The sequence below is a fragment of the Taudactylus pleione genome, unplaced genomic scaffold, assembly GCF_031769625.1.
Source record: "Taudactylus pleione unplaced genomic scaffold, aTauple2 ptg000129l, whole genome shotgun sequence".
In the NCBI taxonomy this organism is placed as follows: Eukaryota; Metazoa; Chordata; class Amphibia; order Anura; family Myobatrachidae; genus Taudactylus; species Taudactylus pleione.
The window spans coordinates 11,132,427-11,153,608 of NW_028284531.1; the positions used below are offsets into that span (position 1 = coordinate 11,132,427).

The window sequence follows — 21,182 nt, forward strand, 5'->3', positions numbered from 1 at the left end:
TATGCAGCAGTGCTGCCTGGAGCGTCCTTAGGATGCTTCAGACAGTCACACTGCTGCCCTTACAGCTCCCCGGGAGCATCCTCAGGATGTTCCAGTCATTGCTGTAATCACCAGTGATCGTGGCCCTGCCCTGTGTGACATCACATGGAGGGGCGTGGCCTGCACCACCGGGCCCGCAAATAATGTTATATTTATCAAAATGGCCCACGGCAGAAAAAAGGTTCCCCACCCCTTCTTTAAGATGTAGCATTGTAACACTGTTAAGTGGTAGAGATTGTGCTGTCCACTTTGTCAGTTCTCTGCGAGTGTTCTATTAACTATTGAGATGCTACTTGGGCCTGATTCAGAGATTTCCAAATGTACAATATTTACGTAAATCTCAGATATTTAATGATTCATCCAGGAGCCGCACTACACATGTGCATATCTGGTCCTGCAACGTCGGGTACACGGACGTGGTGGTGGTGGTGAAATTAGCGTACATCTCATTCAAGCCCAATGTCTTTATCACATAAATAGGAAAACTGATTTTTTGTTATTAGATTTAATGGGCCATATGTAATAGGGTGAGAGTTTACAAAATGTACAAGTAAACTCTCACACTTTTTAAACACGGCCAATGTAATAGAGTCTGAGAACATACAAACTCTCATGTTTTTCAGACTCAAAAAAACTCTCTCGATTTAAACTCTCATCCAGATGTTTTTAATCTCTCACCCTATTACATTTGGCCCAATATTTATTGCTAATTACATGTAAACAAGTCTCATATTCATGAAAATGTGTGATATTACTTACAGCCATGACTTTTGGGGTACAAGTGAATGCCATTAGTTTTTTGTGAGTATACTTCTTGTTATTGTCCTAGTATATGAACTGTAATTGATTGTGCTTCTATTATTTACAAACAGGCTGCAGCTGAGCAGGAGCAAGGAGCTTACTACCTTCCTGAATTTGCCCTTTCTCCTCAGGGAAGTTTCCTTGAAGACACAACAGGGGAACAGTTTCTAACATACCGCTATGATGATCAGGTTAGTAAATGCCACTTTTTTTTATATTGTCCATATTAGAAATCTATAGCCCCTATTTTATTACTTATCTTTATTGTATGGAATTTGGCCCAGTGCCATACAGTCATAACAATTACACAGCTGGCCCCATGAATTCGAATAGAGCTATGATACAATGCAATCAAATTAATGTACAGTTTAACTATAAATTCATACTGTGATGTTGTAAGGCTATGAACATGTTTGAAGCCTTTTTCCAAAGCTTCCTTCCAAGAAAGGCTATTCATCTTGGGAAATTCAAGAAATGTTTACTTTATACTGTACAATCTTATTACAAAACAATGGTGAAGTTGTGTGAGTGTGTAATGCTGGGCATACACTATACAATTATCTAACAGATATCTGTCCAATCTGGCTGGTTGGAATGAAAATCTGGTAATGTATGGGAGCCAATGACAAGTGTTCACAAACGCTGGAAACAGATAAAAATGGACGTTCAGCCAAATTGGTTACATAAAACAAATTTAACCAATTTGAACGTTTTTGTCTGTTCTCCAATGTTTAAAACCATATAATCGATTGTCATTTGCTCCCATTCAACTTTCAGAACTCCTGTTTTCTGCAAAATATTTGTTTCATTCAGCATTTGGCTGTACAGTATGTGCATGTTTTCATGATGGAATTTGGCTTTTTTGATAAAGTCCTTTACCTTTCACCACACAGCTGAATGAATTGGCCATCTTCGTCCCAACTCAGATTATTCCGAGATACAAATTTAAACAGTGTGCTGAATGGTATATTTGGAAATGGAGTAACAACAATGTGATTCAGATTTTGTATTTCTGTAAAGTTTTGGCACAATTTTGCATACTTTTTCATAGCAGCCAGTCCTTAGGTATCTGATGGTTTTCTAAAGGTTACCAAATTTCTTCTTTGGCCATGATGTAAAACTTGCAAAGTCTGTACCAAATAAAGGGTTCAGTGTTGGTGAGATTTAGATCCTTATTTGGCAGGATTTCAGAGAGACGTGATGAAATGATAGAGGAGTCACGATGAAGGTATGGGTTGATGAGAACTCACATGAGCAGCCGAGTTTGTAGAAAATTTATACTCAGATTTTATATGGCCAGGACACCAATCCTAGATATCTTGACTTCTCATTCACATTTTTATTGTCTAACAAGAACTAAGAATTTTCAAGAATGGAATACTTCAAAATGACAGAGAAATTAAGACAAAGTATAGAATCTTTGATGATGAGCTTGATGGATCCAGTCACTTGACATTTACCACCATCGAAATTACAAACAGATGTTTCTTGGTAGTAAAAGGCATAATAGTAGCCTAAATTCATGTCTTAGGCAAAGTAACTCAAAAAATCTTAAGACAACTTGATACACTTCACAGGCAGCCCTTTTGTGGTCTGTACTTATAATCACGAGAATCCAGCTGTTCAGTTCCCTTGGAAACCATAATATTTTTGGATGCCCAAGCCTTGAATCATCATTCATAGTGTATGGATAGGCTGCATTCTCATGAATATTGGTTCAGTCCACAAAATGGCTAACACCCGGGGTCGGACTGGCCCACAGTGGTACAGCGGAAATCCCCGGTGGGCCTCACTAACTCCTCTAGGAATCAGGTTCCAGGCTGTGCACTCAAATTACACATGGTTACTCTATTAGAGGGTAAGTTACTGTACATGGTGGAGCAGGACCACGGATAAAAATGGATCATTTCCATGGATAACAACGAGATTTTCCCTCCTGCCAATAAAAGGGGGCAGTCCGGAAACACCCCTTTAGTAGCTATGTTCTGCATGCTAACTATGTCTTCTCTGATGGTTAACCAAGAATCTGAGTAGCAATGTTAGCTGGCCACACCCTCTGTTGGCTGGCCATACCCCTTATGAATGGGCACCTACCACTTCATTCCCCCAGTAGTACCTTCATTCCCCAGTCCAACAATACTAACACCACTCTATTCAGTCAAGGAGTATTTTTGAATTATATCCATGACAAAGAACATGTTTCTATAAGACATTGTGTCTAGTACCCATCTAGCTGTATTTTGTTTAGTTTCAGTGTAAACTATTTTTTGTTGTTGGTAGTATTGGTGGTTGTGATAATTCTCAGACAGGGGCGATTCAATTGTTTTCACTGGTGGCTGGTAGAGCCAGGCATCCAACAGAGCAATTCAATTGTTGCTCCATTAGAACACGAATAGCTGCCATCGCCAGCATTTCTGTTCATGCCCTCTTGAGGAGGCGAGCAGAAATGTGCGATAAATCCTGGTTTTTGTGCCCTAACCTGGACAATATATGGGTTCAGCCGTTTTACATGGCTAAACCCAGTCTAATTAACCGCGAAGAATGCAATAATTAATGGGTGCCCAAAACAATTGAATTGCAACATCGGGCACCCTGTTAATTATCGCATCCCCCTATATTATTTAAAAGCATATCTCTGGTATCATTGTAAAAGTGCAAGTCCCAAAATGCATTGCATTCTTCTTGAATCACATTTACTGCTGAAGCCTATATGAATGCTCTGACTCTTCCCAGTGTATTTTCAGTGCTAGAACGCTGCTCTTTGTAATAAATTATGTGACTGTTCTGTCAAATAGTGTAGTGGTTGCATTATTGGTACCAGATCACAGCGACTTATCTGCACCTTATTGAATGCAAGAGGTTGATGTGTACTGTAATAATACTTGTAGTGGACTTATAATTTGCTAAATAAACTATTAGGTAGAGACAGTCTTCAGGCCTGATTCAGAGGTGGGCACAGTTACAGCCACAACTGCTTCTTATGCTAATGGCAGGACGATTGTCTTACTACTGAGACCCCCACGGGCTGCAGCGCTAATCCATCGCTGTGCGCATTAGGATGCACCATCGGTCACATGATCGAAAATTGCACCAGCCCTATGGAGGTGCAGAATCTCCTTCTGAAAATGGCCACCTGTGTCAGTGCAACTATGGCTTAAAATGCAATTCTTGCAGCCCAATTCTTTCAGTGACTAAGAGGCGCGGTGCGACTCAGACGCATACACAGACTAGAAACATTGGCCGCTTGCATGCTGCATCGACACTACGTACACATCTGAAGCAGGCCCTTAATGCAGTATTCCATCTGAGCTATCCAGATATTTGAATTGATATGTGTTTAGGATATATTAACATGGAGACCATACGTCCTGTTTTTGCCAGAACATTACTGTTTTTTTACGTTGCCCCGTCCATCCCTTTGGTTAGCCATTCTGTCCCATTTTCCAGCAATTTTACGATTTTTAAATATACTTTTACTTAAAAGATTTACAATATAGAGGACCTCATTTATCTGAGTGATATTCTTGTTATAAATGATGCTCCAAACAATCAACTCCTAACTGTCACATGTTTGAAAAATGACTGGAGCTGATTGGTTGGAGCACCATTTAAGATTAGTAACGAGTGATTAATAAGAATATCACTTAATATCACTAATGAGGCCCTGAGAGTGATAATAAATAAAACATAATGAAAAGAAAAAAAGATTATTTTATTTTTCTTGAGTCAAGGCAATCCTGCATTTTTTTTACATACTTCCAGTGCTAATTTTACAGAGGGTCCTATTCCCCTGCATTGCAGCTGTTTTTAAGTCATATACATTTTATTAACTCCAAAGAACAAACGTTTTTATTTTTTTTTATTTTATACACCGGTTTTCAAAGTGAACCCATATATATATATATATATATATATATATATATATATATATATATATATATATGTTGGTGTAGTAGAATATATCAGGTGTTGGGTTTTGGTCTCTCATGATCACCCTGTCTTCATTGGCTGACATTATATTTATCTATTCTGTGAGCTTGCCCAGTACATATTGAATTGTTTTATGGTCCTAGACTTTGGGGGAAATGTAATAGGGTCTGAATTTGCAAAAATATTTTTATTTCTGTAATTTTTCCGCAAGATTAAAAAAAATTGTGGTTTTGCCTATTAAAAATAAAATAATGTCACATTAAACCTTGTGGCAAAATAAACAAAAAATCTGCACCATTGTAAACTGGGACCCTACTATATTCCCCCTTTGTATTTTAATACTGTATGTGAATCTGAGTGTCATTTTATTGTGTTTCTTGAGCTGAATTGCAGTATTCTGCCATACAATAATGACTCGTAACAGCCACTATTCTAGAATGTTCCCAGAATAATAGAACAGAGGCTCCACTCAGCAGCTGTGTATTTGGAGCCTTTGAAATTGTAATGGAATATAGTGAAAAAGGGGTTTTAGTCAATGTTTTTATTTCCCACTTTGTTGGTGGTTTGCTTTTTTCTTACCTACCGCAATAATTTCTTTCCAAAATCAAGCTACGAAGGATTGGTTTTCCTATAGAAATTAAGAATTCCTATTTCACTGACACTTGAGGTGTCGCTTCCAAGCTTTAAACTGTTCCATGCCTTAGACCACCAAGTAGGAGAGCTGTCAGAAGCCTTATGTAAGCAGCTTGTTCACTGGTTCCTTCTTAGTTGGATAACTACTTGTGGTCAGGAAAACCTGCTATGTACTGGGTTGCCACTGTGGCAGGGATAAATTGAATTAGTATTTTAATCTCCATTGGTATGCTGTACTGTGTTTTGCTTTTGAAATTATTCACATAATTATATAGCACCTGTGTTGAAACTAAAGATGTTCGGTTTTACTCGGTTCTTTTCGCCAAAATTATCGCAAGTTCGAATTAGTTTGGATTTATTTTATTGGCTATCCAAAACACATGAGATCCGAACATATCTGAGTAAAACAGAACCTGCACATCTCTAGTTAAAACGGCTGAAACAATATAGACACATTAGATTCACCTATTTAATAGTTCTATAGGGCTGGTTCTAAGTGAGCTGATCACAGTAAACATGAAAGAAGTGATCCTAATCTCAAATGCTCCATCTGTAAATGATGAGACTTATAGGGGGACATTCAATTAGCCACAAGGTTTACCCCGCTGCTAATTGCCATGCCGGAGCTATTCAATTAGCGGGGATTATCCCGCGTGTGAGCCCCCACAGTCGGTTTGAACTTCGCAGCTCATGGAGCTGCGAGGTACAGTCCACAGAAATAGCAACACTCGTGCGCAGGAAAAAAACCCCCATTGATTCCTCAGTTTACACTGAATCAGTGTGTTTTCGCACGTGAGTCCCGATTTTTTGGCGCAGGTAAAAGGCAATTTAATTTAGCCTTTCCCACGCCGCAGGGATTTTGTCCGGCAATAAGTCGCGGAGTAAACCCCGCGTCTAATTGAATACCACCCATAATGTATAGTAAACCCCAAACTGCCAATTAAACTTCCAGAGAGCTTATACTGTAGCTATCAGGGGCATCAATTCAATAGCTGACATACAGTATAAATTCTACAGGTTCTATGGTGTATTACCTCCAGTCTTTATCTGGCCTGGTTTTAATCAGAAACTGATTATGTGTCAATAATTAAACCCTAATATCTACAAGGTTAGCTGCAATCTGCTATATATACAGTATATATCTGTAATATAATTTGGTGATCAATGCAACAATAACACATTATAAAGTTGCATGTTAATATGCAGCATAAGCATAATATGGAACATTATTTGCATTGCAAAATTCTTCCTCTGCTTTTTTCAGATATAGAGACTTTTGTCTGGAATACATAGAAGGCGGCTAATGTATCTGACCAATATAGTTATCCTTGCCAACATTTGTAATTAGCTTTCAGGAATACATCATTTTATGCTGCTTGCATTTGTTTGCTTTGTTTATGTTGGTACTATAGAGACACAATATAGTACACCTACCAAACATGACCTGACTATTAAACATGATCATAATTACGCTGTACAGACCTAACGCTGTACTGCTCCTAACATGGCTTGACCTCGTGACATGGTCATAATTCATACTAGCCTTCTATTGAAAAAGCATTTCATGAATATAATGAAAGCAACACCTACTGTATGAGCGTGGCGGTAAAGTGGATGTCTACTGCTACATCTGAGACGCGTTCCATAAAGTTGATTTATATCCAAATGTAAATGAGCCCCAAGGCAGTTATCTATACTTTTCAGAAAGTGCATGTAGCCATAGGCAGAGCTGGCCCTAGCAAAATTAGTGCCCTAGGCAAGATTTTGGGTGGTGCCTCCCTCCCCGTGGGATCCTGAAAAGGGGTGTGGCCTCACAGAAGGGGCCCTCACCCAGCACAGCACCCCCCTATCCCAGCACAATATCAGCAACAACCCTCACCCACCACCCCTATCCCAGCAGCACCCACAGCACCCCAGCCCTCTCCCATTTCCAAACTTACTTTATTTGAGTGGCAGACCTGCTTTTCCCGTCTCAGGCTGACAGGCCGCAGCTGTGTGTGATGATTGCTGGAGGTAGAGCCCAGAGCCATGAGGTGTGACTCACTACTCCAAGCTCCGCAAAGGCCCATGGTGCAGCAGCCCTCCCTTGACCATTGCTGAAAGTCCTGAATGAACCTCTGCCCATGCGCAGAAGATCATTCTTATTGTGTGACGCCTGTGAGCTAGCCCAGCGCTAACCACTAGTCGCCGTCCAGGTGCTCCACCCGAACAAACTGCTGATGACTGTTCTGCCACTGCCCGCTCACTGTTTGCTGCTGCCAGACCCAATCGGAGCTGTCAGCTGAGCTGTGCAGCAGCAGTAGCAGCTGCCAGAGTCTCTGCCCAGCTGGCAGCAGGTGCCCCGGCTGTGCCTGCACCAAACCTCCACCGGCCCTCGGCGGGCTTGGATGCCCCTAGGCATTTGCTTAGTTTGTCTATGCCTAGGGCCGGCTCTGGCCATAGGGATCATTGTGACTTATAACCAGTGCAGGGACATGATACTAATGATAACAGCTTCATAATGGGGGTAAGTATAGCTCTGTTTTTCTTTTTAATATAACAGCTTCATAATGGGCGTAAGGTGCAATCGGAGATTTCTGAGCTCGTCAGGGAGATTGCTACTATTTCAGGGAGTCTCCCTGTCAATCAGGGAGAGTTGGCAAGCAGGACCTAACATTGCCTGACCATTAGACATGATCATAATTATATTACACAGACATAAAACACTACTCCACCTAACATTGCTTAACCACTAGACTTAATCAGAATTAACGCTGTACAGACATAGGGCCTGAATCAGAGTTGAACGCTATGCTGATTTTTATGGAGTTGAGTAATTATCTGTGGTTTGCGCATGCATCACAGCTGCTGTCACGGCTGCCGACACTTGAGACTCCTGGGAGGAGGCAGGCCTACTAGGCACAGTAAACTGGGGTGGCTTTAGGAATGACCTTTTCATGAAATCTCGATAGCACGGAATAAAAGTTAATAGAACTTATTCACAGGAGAAATATAATAGCAACGTCTCACATAAAGTCTCAACAACACTGAGGTTCACATAAGCAATAACGAGTATAGGAAAAAAAACCCATATAGTCTTTAACACAGAATAGTTAATATGGTAGGGAACCCCAAGTCCAGTATGAGGCTAACACCTCAGGATGGTATAGAGGAGCTTCACCAGGGTGGAACCCTGTAGTGATGGAGATCCGGAGCAGAGTGAGCCCTGTGATGCGGTGAAAGACAGAGCAGGGTTGAGCCCTGTGATGCTGTGAGGATGAAGCAGGGTTGAGCCCTGTGATGCGGTGAGGTTGGTGCAGGGTTTAGCCCTGTGAAGCAGTGAGGTCAGAGCAGTGTTGAGCCCTGTGAAGCAGTGAGGTCGGAGCAGTGTTGAGCCCTGTGATGCGGTGAGGTCGGAGCATCACAGGGCTCAACACATAAGCAATAACGAGTATAGGAAAAAAAACCCATATAGTCTTTAACACAGAATAGTTAATATGGTAGGGAACCCCGAGTCCAGTATGAGGCTAACACCTCAGGATGGTATAGAGGAGCTTCACCAGGGTGGAACCCTGTAGTGATGGAGATCCGGAGCAGAGTGAGCCCTGTGATGCGGTGAAAGACAGAGCAGGGTTGAGCCCTGTGATGCTGTGAGGATGAAGCAGGGTTGAGCCCTGTGATGCGGTGAGGTCGGTGCAGGGTTTAGCCCTGTGAAGCAGTGAGGTCGGAGCAGTGTTGAGCCCTGTGAAGCAGTGAGGTCGGAGCAGTGTTGAGCCCTGTGATGCGGTGAGGTCGGAGCAGGGTTGAGCCCTGTGAAGCAGTGAGGTCGGAGCAGTGTTGAGCCCTGTGAAGCAGTGAGGTCGGAGCAGTGTTGAGCCCTGTGATGTGGTGAGGTCGGAGCAGTGTTGAGCCCTGTGATGTGGTGAGGTCGGAGCAGGGTTGAGCCCTGTGATGCAGTGAGATTCGAGCAGGGTTGAGCCCTGTGATGCGATGAGGTTGAAGCAGGGTTGAGCCCTGTGAAGCGATGTAGTTCTGGAACAGGGTTGGGCCCTGCGATGTAACTAGAATCTGGAGCGGGGTTGAGCCCTGCGATGCAATGAAGGTTGAAGCAGGGTTGAGCCCTGCGGTGTGACTAGAATCCAGAACGGGGCTGAGCCCCGCAATGCTGTGATGATAACTGTAACGGTGCAGTTGACAACTGTAATGAAGATGGGTTCGAGGTCCACAGGAGTGAGAGGCAACAGGCAAAGTAAATAGTTCAGCAACAGGTGAAACCACAGCAGTGGAGCAGAAAGCAATACTTAGGCAATGGCTATGCTGAGCTCTGCAGTGCGGCTGGTAACTGGCATGAGAAGTTAAGCTGGAACAAGAGCGGAGATATAGCAAAGTCCACAGCAAACCACAGCCACAGCAAGGATCTGGCAGGAGTCCAAGAAAGACCTGAAAGTAATGTTGCACAGACACTGAGACACAGTTAGTAACAGGCTTTATACTAGAGGTCTGTGATCCATAGGAAGTTCAGAACATGTGACCCAAATGGAATCAGGTTTGCAATAATGAGCAATCTAGGAATCCCACAACCTGACAACACCTTGGAAACAGATGAACACTTTAACTCTCTATTCCCTGTATGTGAAGAATGCTAGCAAGAAGGATAGCTCCTCCAATGACCACAAAGGAACTTTGGAAGAAGTAATCTATCTTTATGTACTGAAATAGTCGCAGTCCTGACAGTTGCATTGCACATGTGCGGCAAATTATTTGTGATCAAGCACGCTGTGAGGATTCACTCGCAATTGATTGTCAGGAAGAGACAGTTTTGTGGGTGGTTAGGGGGAATTCCAGCCAAAGTGCGGGCTTGTTAGGGCCTTTTCTTGGGCGTGTACTAGCAGGCATCTGCGATCGTGTACGCAGAGAACAAAGCTCCAGCGTCTCAATTACCGCGGCCTTTGAAAGTGACCATAGACTCACTTGAGGAGTCGATGTTTTCAGGATCTGTGTCCGATGCTGCATTTGTGTACACAGTTGCGGGCAGCTGTGAAGGCTCCAGTGGGCGTCTCAATGCAAATTGCTTCGGTTGATGCATTAGCATATTTTAGAAATTGCTAAGTGGCAAAATTCGAAAATGTGTTTGCATTAGCCTACAACTATGATTCAGGCCCATAGACCACTACTCCTCCCAAAATTCATCATCCACTAGAGGCCATTCCATGTCACGTAAAGGAAACTTCTACTTGATAATTCAGCTCAACATTTTGTATTAAAATCCTGTGTTGTTTTTTTTAAGAAAACCTATGAGAAAAAAATTAACTTGTAAACCTATGTTGAAAACTCAAAAGATACACAGCTACAGATTTTTGACAGTGACACGTATGGGACATTTCATGGAATGGCCAAAGACCTGATCATGATCACAATTACGCTGTACTACTCCTCCCAACATGGCCTGACCACTAAACATGATCATATTTACACTATACAGATATAGACGACTACACCTCCCAAAATGGCCTGACCTCCAGATATGGCCATAATTACGCTGTACTACTCCTCCTAACATGGCCTGACCACTAGACATGAATCACATGATCATATTTACACTATACAGATATAGACCACTACTCCTCCCAACATGGCCTGACCACTAGACATGATCAACTTTACACTATACAGATATAGATTACTACTCCTCCCAACATGGCCTGACCTCTGGATATGATCATATTTACACTATACAGATATAGATTACTACTCCTCCCAACATGGCCTGACCACCAGACAAAATCATAATTACGCTGTACAGACATGCAACTTTATTTCACCAGACATGATCATAATTAATTGGTTCTGTAGTTCTGTTTTCTGGCTTTCTACATACAGACAAATGCACCCACTAGTGGCAGCAAAAACTATAATAATACAAAAGTTTATTTGTTGTTAAATACTATACTTGCAAAACAAACTTAAAAATACATGAAATATATATATATAATTCAGAGTCATACAGGCATGTTAATTGGCTTCTGATGAGAATCTGTGAATGTGTGTGCTAGAGAATTAGGACCAAACGTATCATGGTTCTCCAACATGTAATAAAAGGCAATCTGTGGAGAAACCAGAGATGTCTGTAGCGAGGCCTTCTGTTTTTTCCAGTAATGCCACAACCACAGTCCGTTATGGCGACGAAGAGGGATGTCCACATACTAAGCGACGAAAAACTGAGCTTTCTGTGACTTGTCTAACAACTCATACACCATCTGCGGATGAAGCTATGTGAATGCGCAGTTTGCATGCTTTGAGATTGTGCGACTTTTCAAAATTTTGCGCCAGTGCAACGGGGCCTCCCAAGAGCCATTACATATTATACTATACTAGCATTATTAGCACGATCACTAAGTGGTTGGATGTCTCCTGGCACAGACATAATTCAGATGTTAATACATCTCCCCCCTTTAGTCTGTAAGCTCCACTGGGACAAATCCTATGAATTGCTCTATAATATGTTGGCCCTATATCAGGAAATGTTAATTGTAATATTATTAAATAATCAAGGGAAAAGTGTCAACTATGTATAATAATATTTGCATTTGAGCTACAGTATGCAGTCACTGTAACAATTAGAGACATAAACGAGCCCTGACACTTATTAGCGTAACTCACATTCACTTAGTAGGATAGACTTTACTAATAGAGTGACCCATAATGACCTGAAGTAAACTCGCTAAATTACTGTACAAGCATCCAAGGACACATTCAGTGTCAAGAGGTGTCTGTACCTCACCAATGATGCCCTCTGTGGTCATCATCGGTATTGCAGGAGAGACAACTCATGGTTTAGCTTAATTCCTTCATGGACATCACAAGTAAACTGCAATAAAACTCCCACATACGGAGCTATCATTATTTACTGAAAGTTTTTTAAGCAATGGAAATAGTCAGTGAAGTTAATTTGTATATTTATGGAGGAGGAAAATATGTAATAACCATACTGTGTCTATTAAACAAAAATGACAAAATCAATGGGATACGATTCAGTAAAGGGCAAAAGTTTTTATATTGCCAGGGACTATAATTGTGCTTGCCACAGTATCTTTATATGCTGCAGGTAGAAGCAAAAGTGGTACTGTCACCAGAAAGGTGACAGGCAGTCTTGCCAGAATTCATTATTAACAGCTAAAACGCAAGTGTGTATGTCAATCCAAATGCACATTTGTTCATGTCAGTTGTTCCAGGAAGAGCCGGCCCTGCTAACAGTGTTAGCCTCCACCGCTGGCTGTAGGTTGCTGGAGCCTGCACCTGGAACCTCCATAGGTCTAAAGCCGTTGATGGTGTAAACTAACTGGGTCAAACTCTGAAAAGCGCTCTTTGGAGGTTAGTACATATGGCTGAGATCGTAGTGCCCGTTGATAATAATGGGGACTGTGATCTGCAGTGCTAATTAACACTGCCGGAGATTTCTGTGAAATCTCCTGCATTGTGCTATTAGTACATAGCAACAATTCATAAACTTATGCAGAAGCTGCAGTTTCTACATAATATTATTTAAAAAAAGCTTGATAAATAGGCCCCTTAAACTGAAACAAAAAAATGTAAACCCCCTTTATAGTATTCCCAGGGAGAGAAAAAAAATCACAAAATCCTAAGCGCCATTCACAAAAGACTTAGGAAAATGGCTGTAAGGAACAGACCCTATGGGCTCCATGCCTTATCTCAAAGCTCCTGTTGTGCGTAAGTGGGAGAAGCTGCTGTTTCAGTCCTATCATAAAGCTGATTGTTATTAAATGGTTGTGATTTTAGCAAGGGCAGTGAGATGGACCATGGAGTGTAGCTATCTGGGAGAGCAGCTATATGACATAAATACAGTACGGTATATACAGTAATAGGGCCATTATAGGTGGTAGCCTGGGGATTATAGCAGAACTTCTACATACAAACACTAGGGGCTTTTCCAGAAACTGATTTGGAGCATGTATTTGTGTTTGCATGAGGCGAATATTTCTGTGCATCTGCACCAAATGAAGCACACTGTGGGAAACTTATGTTTTGCTGTTTGTAAACAAGTCTTGTATTTTGTCCATAGAACGTTGCACTGTAGTGTGCTTGTCTGTTACCTACAGGTTATTAGGGAAAATGTGTCCGTACTGCCTTGAAACATTGTGAGTTTGAAAAATCAGTTACTAAAATATGTCACTGTGAGGCTTTACAGTGTATGTAAATTACATTGCTCATTACCGCATGATTGTCTTTTACATATCTCAGTGAATGTGTGTCATTACTTTAGGAGCATCAGTCACAAAGCTAAACTATTTTGCAGTCTGCTGAATCATTTCTGTCTATTGTCCAGTTGAAATCTCTCAGATTTCATTTACCCATGAATTTATTGGGAGGTAGTTTCTACAAAGAATGCAGTTTTTTGTGTGTGTGCGCTGTAACTACTTCCAGTTACACACTGAGGGCCTGATTCAGAGCTGAACGCTCTGTCCAGAGCGCTCGCTCTGAATCAGGGCTCTCCTCCATGAAAATGGAGCGGCCTCCTGGCCGCTCGCATAGCTGTGGGTGACCACCCACAGCATATGCGAGCGTCCATGATGATGGTCGCGATGGTCTTGACCATCGCGACCATCGGGCTTGCGACGAGACCCTGCGGTAGGGTCTCGCTGCCGCAAGCCCTGGAGTGATTTTGGCTCTATCAGACGGCTTCAGACGGTAGGCATCGCTCGCTCGGCGTCGCTCGCATGTGCAGTGGGGGAACATCGACCCGCTTGTGAGCGTCCTGCGCTCGCGAGCGGGTCTGAATGACCCCCTGAGTTTCTTAATCAGACTTCATTTTTACTTTCAGAATGATTAAAGGTACAGGTTGAGTCTCCCATATCCAAATATTCCGAAATACGGAATATTCCGAAATACGGAATATTTTCAGCATGACTGAGATAATGAAACCTTTGATTTTTGATGGTTTAATGTACATAAACTTTGTCTAAAGCACAAATTATTAAAAAGATTGTATAAAATAACCTTCAGGCTGTGTGCATAAGGTGTATATGAAACATAAATGAATTTCATGTATGTACACACACTTTTTTTGATGCACAAAATTATAAAAAATATTGTCTAAAATGACCTGCAGGCTGTGTGTATAAGGTGTATATAACACATAAATGCATTCTGTGTGTATATCTGGGTCCCATTTCCAAGACATTTCATTATAATATGCAATTATTCCAAAATACGGAATATTCCGATATCCAAAATACCCCTGGTCCCAAGCATTTTGGATATGGGAGACTCAACCTGTACTATAACAATACCCAAGTAAGAAATTCCAATAGATTGAGGTTTATATATGCATCATGATACTGTCTAGAGATTTAAAATTATATTATCGAATTTTGGAACAAAATAGCAATTGTTTTTATACTACACAATGTAAATAACAGAGCATACTTACCTACTCCCCCGAAACAGGCGGAAGGCTCCTGAATCTCAGGTGCTGCTCCAGGCCACCAGAAGAATATTCAAATTTCCCGGAGCTGAACAGCATCCGGTTGGCCAATGATGTGATTCGTAGAGCCGTAACTAGATGTTTTGGTGCCCTGTGCCAGAGAAAGCATTGGTGCCCTCCCCTCCTAATTTTCAACTAGGGACATAAGATAGTGCACCTGAAAAAGGGCCATGGCCTCATGGGCAAGGGCCAGGGAAGAGATAGGGGAGGCCAGGAGACGCTGGGGATAAAAGAAGATGAAGCTACAAGTGAGAATGATAATAAACAGGAAAATTGACAGGCCCAAATAGCGCCCCCTGCTCCCTGCAGTGCCCCAGTAGTAATGCCCCTTGAAGTGCCCCCAGTAGTAAGGACCCCTGTAGTGCCCCCAGTTGTAGTGCTCCCAATAGTGCCCCCATATGATGCCCCCAGTAGTAAGCCCCCCCCCCCGCGCACACACATACACACGAAAAAAAAAACTTACCTTAAACCTCGCTCCAGTGCCTGCTGCCGTCCGTCCCCGGCGCCAGCTCCTCAGAACTATGGTGCACTGCGGGACCCAGAAGCCGGAGCTGCCGCTGGCGCAGGGTGGGGGGTGGGGAGAAGGAGCGTTGGTAACACAATCGCTGGGCCGGCGGGCCCCTTAAGCTGCTGGGCCCCATAGAAACCGCTGCACCCTCCGGACTCAAAATCGCCCTCTAGTGGCCGGCGCCCCAGGTAGCTGTTGCTTGCCTAGTGGTAGCATCGGCCCTGAGTGTAAGAATGGGATTGCTCTATATGGCTCTCCTGTAAGGTACTGACTTGGGAAAAAACAGCTGCTGGAAGACAAAAGAACTCTTAACTCATGTGTTACCGGTTATCTCCTTCCTGACTAGGACATATATACAGTAGCTTTTGTCTTCAAACAACTGGACTTGCAGTGTACCTCTCAGGCTGTGTAATATAGATAACTTCTTACCCAGTGCTCGAAGTGTGCCGGTATGCAACGGTATGACATAACGGCACTTCAACTTCAAGCACTAAACTTTTTTTTTTTTTTTCTATTTTCAAGGAGAAGCTTTTTGCTGCGTGAGTCTCACTCGTGATCTGGACCCCTACGTGTGCCGCCAGCGGCTACCCTGACACTGCTGACTGCTGTCAGTGTCAGTCACAGGACAGTCACAGTTACGTTGATGAGCCCTGCAGAGTCCCGCCGCCCGCCCACCACCAGTGTACAGTATATATGTTTCTTCTCTGCCCACACCTCCCATCCACACACAGCTGCACTTCAGTCTTCACTGCCCATACCCCCCTCCCACGATCACTTCTCCACCCCTGCCCATACCCCCTCACGATCAACAGCCATACATTCAATCTTCCCTGGGGCTGCCAACACACTCCCCCGCAATCACTCCCCCCAGGCACAGCCGCACATTATCATCCCTGCGACTGCCCGCACACTCCCCCGCTATCACACCCCCACAGGCACAGCCGCACATTATCATCCCTGCGACTGCCCGCACACTCCCCCCCAGGCACAGCCGCACATTTCATCATCCCTGCGACTGCCCGCACACTCCCCCCCAGGCACAGCCGCACATTATCATCCCTGCGACTGCCCGCACACTCCCCCACTATCACTCCCTCCCCCTTGCAGAGCCCGCACACTCCCCCGCTATCACTCCCTCCCCCATGCAGAGCCGCACATTCAATCTTCCCTGCGGCTGCCAACACACTCCTCTGCGATCACTCCCCCCCCCAGGCACAGCTGCGCATTCCATCATCCCTGCGGCTGCCCACACACTTCCCCGTGATCACTTACCCCCAGGCACTGCTGCGCATTTAATCTTCCCTGCAGCTGCCCACACACTCCCCCGCGATCATCCCCCTCAGCCGCACAGTTTCCCCTGCCTACAGCTGGACTTTGGGCCTGATTCTATTAGAGTCGGAAGCTCATTGGGGCTTGCGGCAGACAAGACCCTACCACAAGGGTCTCATCGCAAGCCCGATGGTTGGGACCATTGCGACCATTGCGACCATCACCTGGCCGCTCGTCAGAAGGCCGGTAAAAAAAAAACGCCCTTCAGACCTGTACCTCCATCCCGAGATTATCACCTCCACCCCTTCACAATCACCTTCCCCACAGCCACACATTCAGTCCCCTCTACCCGCACCCACCCCTCCTGCGATCACCCCAAACAGCTGGACATCACACACTCAGACACCGGCAGCACCCCTCACATATGCAGACACCAGCAGCACCCCACACAGACATCAGCAGCACCCCAAACACACGCAGACACTGGCAGCACCCCACACACACACGCAGACACCGGCAGCACCCCACACACACGCAGACACCTGCAGCACCCCTCACAGACACCAGAAGAAGACCCCCTACACACAGAAACCAGCAGCACCCCCCTACATAGACACCAGCAGCACCCCACACACATGCGGACACCTTCAGCACCCCTCATACACGTAGACACTGGCAGCACCCCACACACACATGCAGACACCGGCAGTACCCCCCACACACATAGACACCGGCAGCACCCCACACACACACCAGAAGAAGCCCCCCACACACAGAAACCAGCAGCACCCCACACACGCAGACACCGGCAGCTCCCCTCACACACGCAGACACCGGCAGCTCCCCTCACACACGCAGACACCGGCAGCTCCCCTCACACACGCAGACACCGGCAGCACCCCGCACACACACGCAGACACCTGCAGCACCCCTCACACACGCAGACACCAGCAACACCCCTCACAGACACCAGAAGAAGCCCCCCACACACACACAAACCAGCAGCACCCGCCTACATAGACACCGGCAGCTCCCCTCACACACGCGGACACCGGCAGCTCCCCTCACACACGCGGACACCGGCAGCTCCCCTCACACACGCGGACACCGGCAGCACCCCACACACACGCGGACACCGGCAGCACCCCACACACACGCGGACACTGGCAGCATCGGCACAGCTGCACATTCCATCATCCCTCCGGCTGCCACACACTCCCCCGTGATCACTTACCCCTAGACAAAGCCGCGTATTTAATCTTCCCTGTGGCTTCCCACACACTCCCCCACGATCACCCCCCTCAGCTGCACAGTTTCCCCTGCCTACAGCTGGACTTTGGACCTCATTCAGAGTCTCTCGCTAGCGCTGTGCACTCGCAAGCGGCCCGATGGTTTGCGCATGCGTACGCTTCATTCTGCGCGTGTGCGCGAACTACTCTGTGCGATCGCAGCCTGCTCGCTCACCCAGCAAAGACAGCCCAGTGTAATGAGTGACAGGAGAGGCCGTTTGTGGGTGGTAACAGGGGCAGGACACTACTAACGGGGGAGTGGAGGTGCGAACGCAGGCGTGCCTGGGTGTCTCCACACCGTTTTTAAGGCGTGCATAATTAACAGGCAGCGCCACAGTATACGTCACATGCCTGGTTTTTACAATGAAGTCCTTGCAGTGCTTGTGGTAGGGTAAGGCAACCACAAGTGCTGCGATTGCATTCGACTGTCCTCGATGTACCAATGTTTTAATACACTTCCTGGAGATGACGTGTGCTGGCGGGCAGCTCTTCCTGTGCGATTGGGCGTATGCTGGCCGCTCGCTAAGACATGGTGGGCGTGCTTATGCCTTGGTGAGCGATCGCTTCCCGTGGCGTCGCTTTGACAAATTTGCATACGCTGGGGGCGAGCGATCACATCTAGCGAGAGACTCTCCTTTCCCTGAACCACCATCCCGAGATTATCACCTCCACCCCTTCACAATCACCTTCCCCACAGCCACACATTCAGTCCCCTCTGCCCGCACCCACCCCTCCTGCGATCACCCCTCAAGCAGCTGGACATCACACACTCAGACACCGGCAACACCCCTCACATACGCAGACACCAGCAGCATCCTTCACACACGCAGACACCGGCAGCACCCCTCACAAACGCAGACACCGGCAGCTCCCCTCACAAACGCAGACACTGGCAGCACTCCACACAGACACCAGAAGAAGCCCCACACACACAGAAACCAGCAGCACCCTTCTACATAGTCACCGGCAGCACCCCACACATACGCAGACACCGGCTGCACCCCTCACACATGCAGACACCGGCTGCACCCCTCACACATGCAGACACCGGCAGCAACGCTCACACATGCAGACACCGGCAGCACCCCTCACACACGCAGACACCGGCAGCACCCCTCACACACGCGGACACCGGCAGCACCCCTCACACACGCGGACACCGGCAGCACCCCTCACACACGCGGACAGCGGCAGCACCCCTCACACACGCGGACAGCGGCAGCACCCCTCACACACGCGGACAGCGGCAGCACCCCTCACACACGCGGACAGCGGAAGCACCCGTCACACATACAGACACCGGCAGCACCCCTCACACACACACACAGATACCGGCAGCACCCCTCACACACACAGACACCAGCAGAGCCCCTGTTTTCTTTATCTGAATTAATGATTTGCTGCTGTCACTATTTCTAAAATAAACCTCATCTCTTTTTACCTTTTGAAGAGACAATATTTAACCACACTCAACACAACATGAGGGGCGTGACAATGTATCAAGAGGGGTAAAGCCCCCTTGTGATACATTCCCACGCCCCACATAACACGTGGTCACTCCCATTTTTTAGGCGCGCCTTCGTCGAACGCAGTGATCCTCCATACCCCCATTCCAAAATTCCCACTTCAACCACTGGTCTTACCATAATTATCCATACATTATCATTGGTTTATGGTCTTAGTCAAGTAAATTGACAATGATGGATTTGCAGCTTTAACCTCTCTTAAAGGGACGTTAATAAAAGTACAGGGCAGCCGTCCTCATCTGTGTGCTGACATTTTGTGATGGACTGGACCTCCAATACACTGGTGTGTTTACAATGCCAAGAAATGAGAAAAGAATAACATACATTAATAGCTTCATGTCAGTATTTCTCTTTTAGGAAGGAATCTCCCTCTCTTAGGGTCAACTTTCTTCATTCCTTCAAACACATAAAACATAAGCAAACATTAGAACAGTGGCTTCACACATTGATTGCTATAGAACTGTAATGCATTAAGGCACACTGGGGTCTATTTACTAAGCTTTGTTAGGGGATAAAGGAAACAAAGGTAAGGTACCAGCCAATCAGCTCCTAACTGTCATGTCACAGGCTGTGTTTGAAAAATGGCAGTTAGGAGCTGAATGGCTGGTACCTTATCACCGGTCACTTTATCTCCTAACAAAGCTTATTAAATAGACCCCAGTGTTAATTACGGGCCTCTGTTTTTACCATGTTTGATATTTTTATTTCCATGTGATTTGAATTGTGATCTCAGTGGTTACAGGTGGTTGCACTGCTATTCTATCCTTGGTACCAGGTTCCTCTGTCTTGTAATTTTCCTGAGACAGTTCTAAGTCCTGATTACCTCATTGCCTTTACCTGTCACTTGGCTTTCTATATAGCCACTCTGTTCCATTTACTTCTTGCCTGTGCATTAGATTTGGCTGTCATGGAAAATTGCATTATGGTCCTTAGCTGATTTCAGTGACTTGAATCCTGACGACTTTATTTGTGTCTGCCTCCTGTCCCTGAATCTGCTTGGATTGCCTTTGTCTTGTGATTTGGTACCTCACTTTGAAGTAGCGAGCAGCCTCATACTGGGGATCATTTGGGAGTGTGATCACCTCACAGTGGAGTTCAACTCCTCTTGTGGGGTCCACTGGTGAATACTATGCTGACCACTAGAAGCACAGAAAACCCACTCTCCAACATAGGCTATTCATTTTGTTTACATCACTTTGCCAATTCTGTCTTTGAAAGATCTCTCCCAAAGAGTTGGCAAGAAGAAATGGAAGGTGATCAATTTTGATATCGCAGAACACCTCAGCTTTCATATATTCTTTCCAAACCACTTGGGATGGTCGTGTTTCCAGTATGACAGCTTCCACTAATCCTGCGCAAGCTGCTGTTCTCCTACTTTAGTAGTGACTCCTCTTCAAATATCTAATGCTCAATATAATGGTGACCTAGAGAGACTTATTACAATTTTCCTTATCATTGCTCCATTCAATTAAAATGATTAAGTAGAAATTGTTAGACCAAGAAAAAACTGAATATTTCAACTTGCTGCTTCCTGGAGAGGCCCTAGACTGGGCTTCACCTTTTGTGGAAATAAAATCCCCTTGTTTCTAATGCCAGCAGGACGGGTGCTAGACTTCTAGACACCCTAGGCAAAACTTCTGCATGGCCTGTACTCATTTAGCCCCTCAGGTGAAAATTACTTTGCACAGGTGGAGTGACGGATAAGT

The 21,182-nt window shown here is 45.2% G+C and overlaps 1 protein-coding gene across 1 annotated transcript in view; it reads left to right on the forward strand.

Annotated features, from left to right (window-relative positions):
- ADAMTSL3 (ADAMTS like 3) overlaps window positions 1-21,182 on the forward strand; it is a 536,839-nt gene that overhangs the window by 100,512 nt on the left and 415,145 nt on the right. Inside the window, exon 3 of the mRNA XM_088472851.1 lies at window positions 912-1,031. Coding sequence (XP_088328977.1) covers window positions 912-1,031 — 120 coding nt within the window. The remainder of the gene's footprint in view (window positions 1-911; window positions 1,032-21,182) is intronic.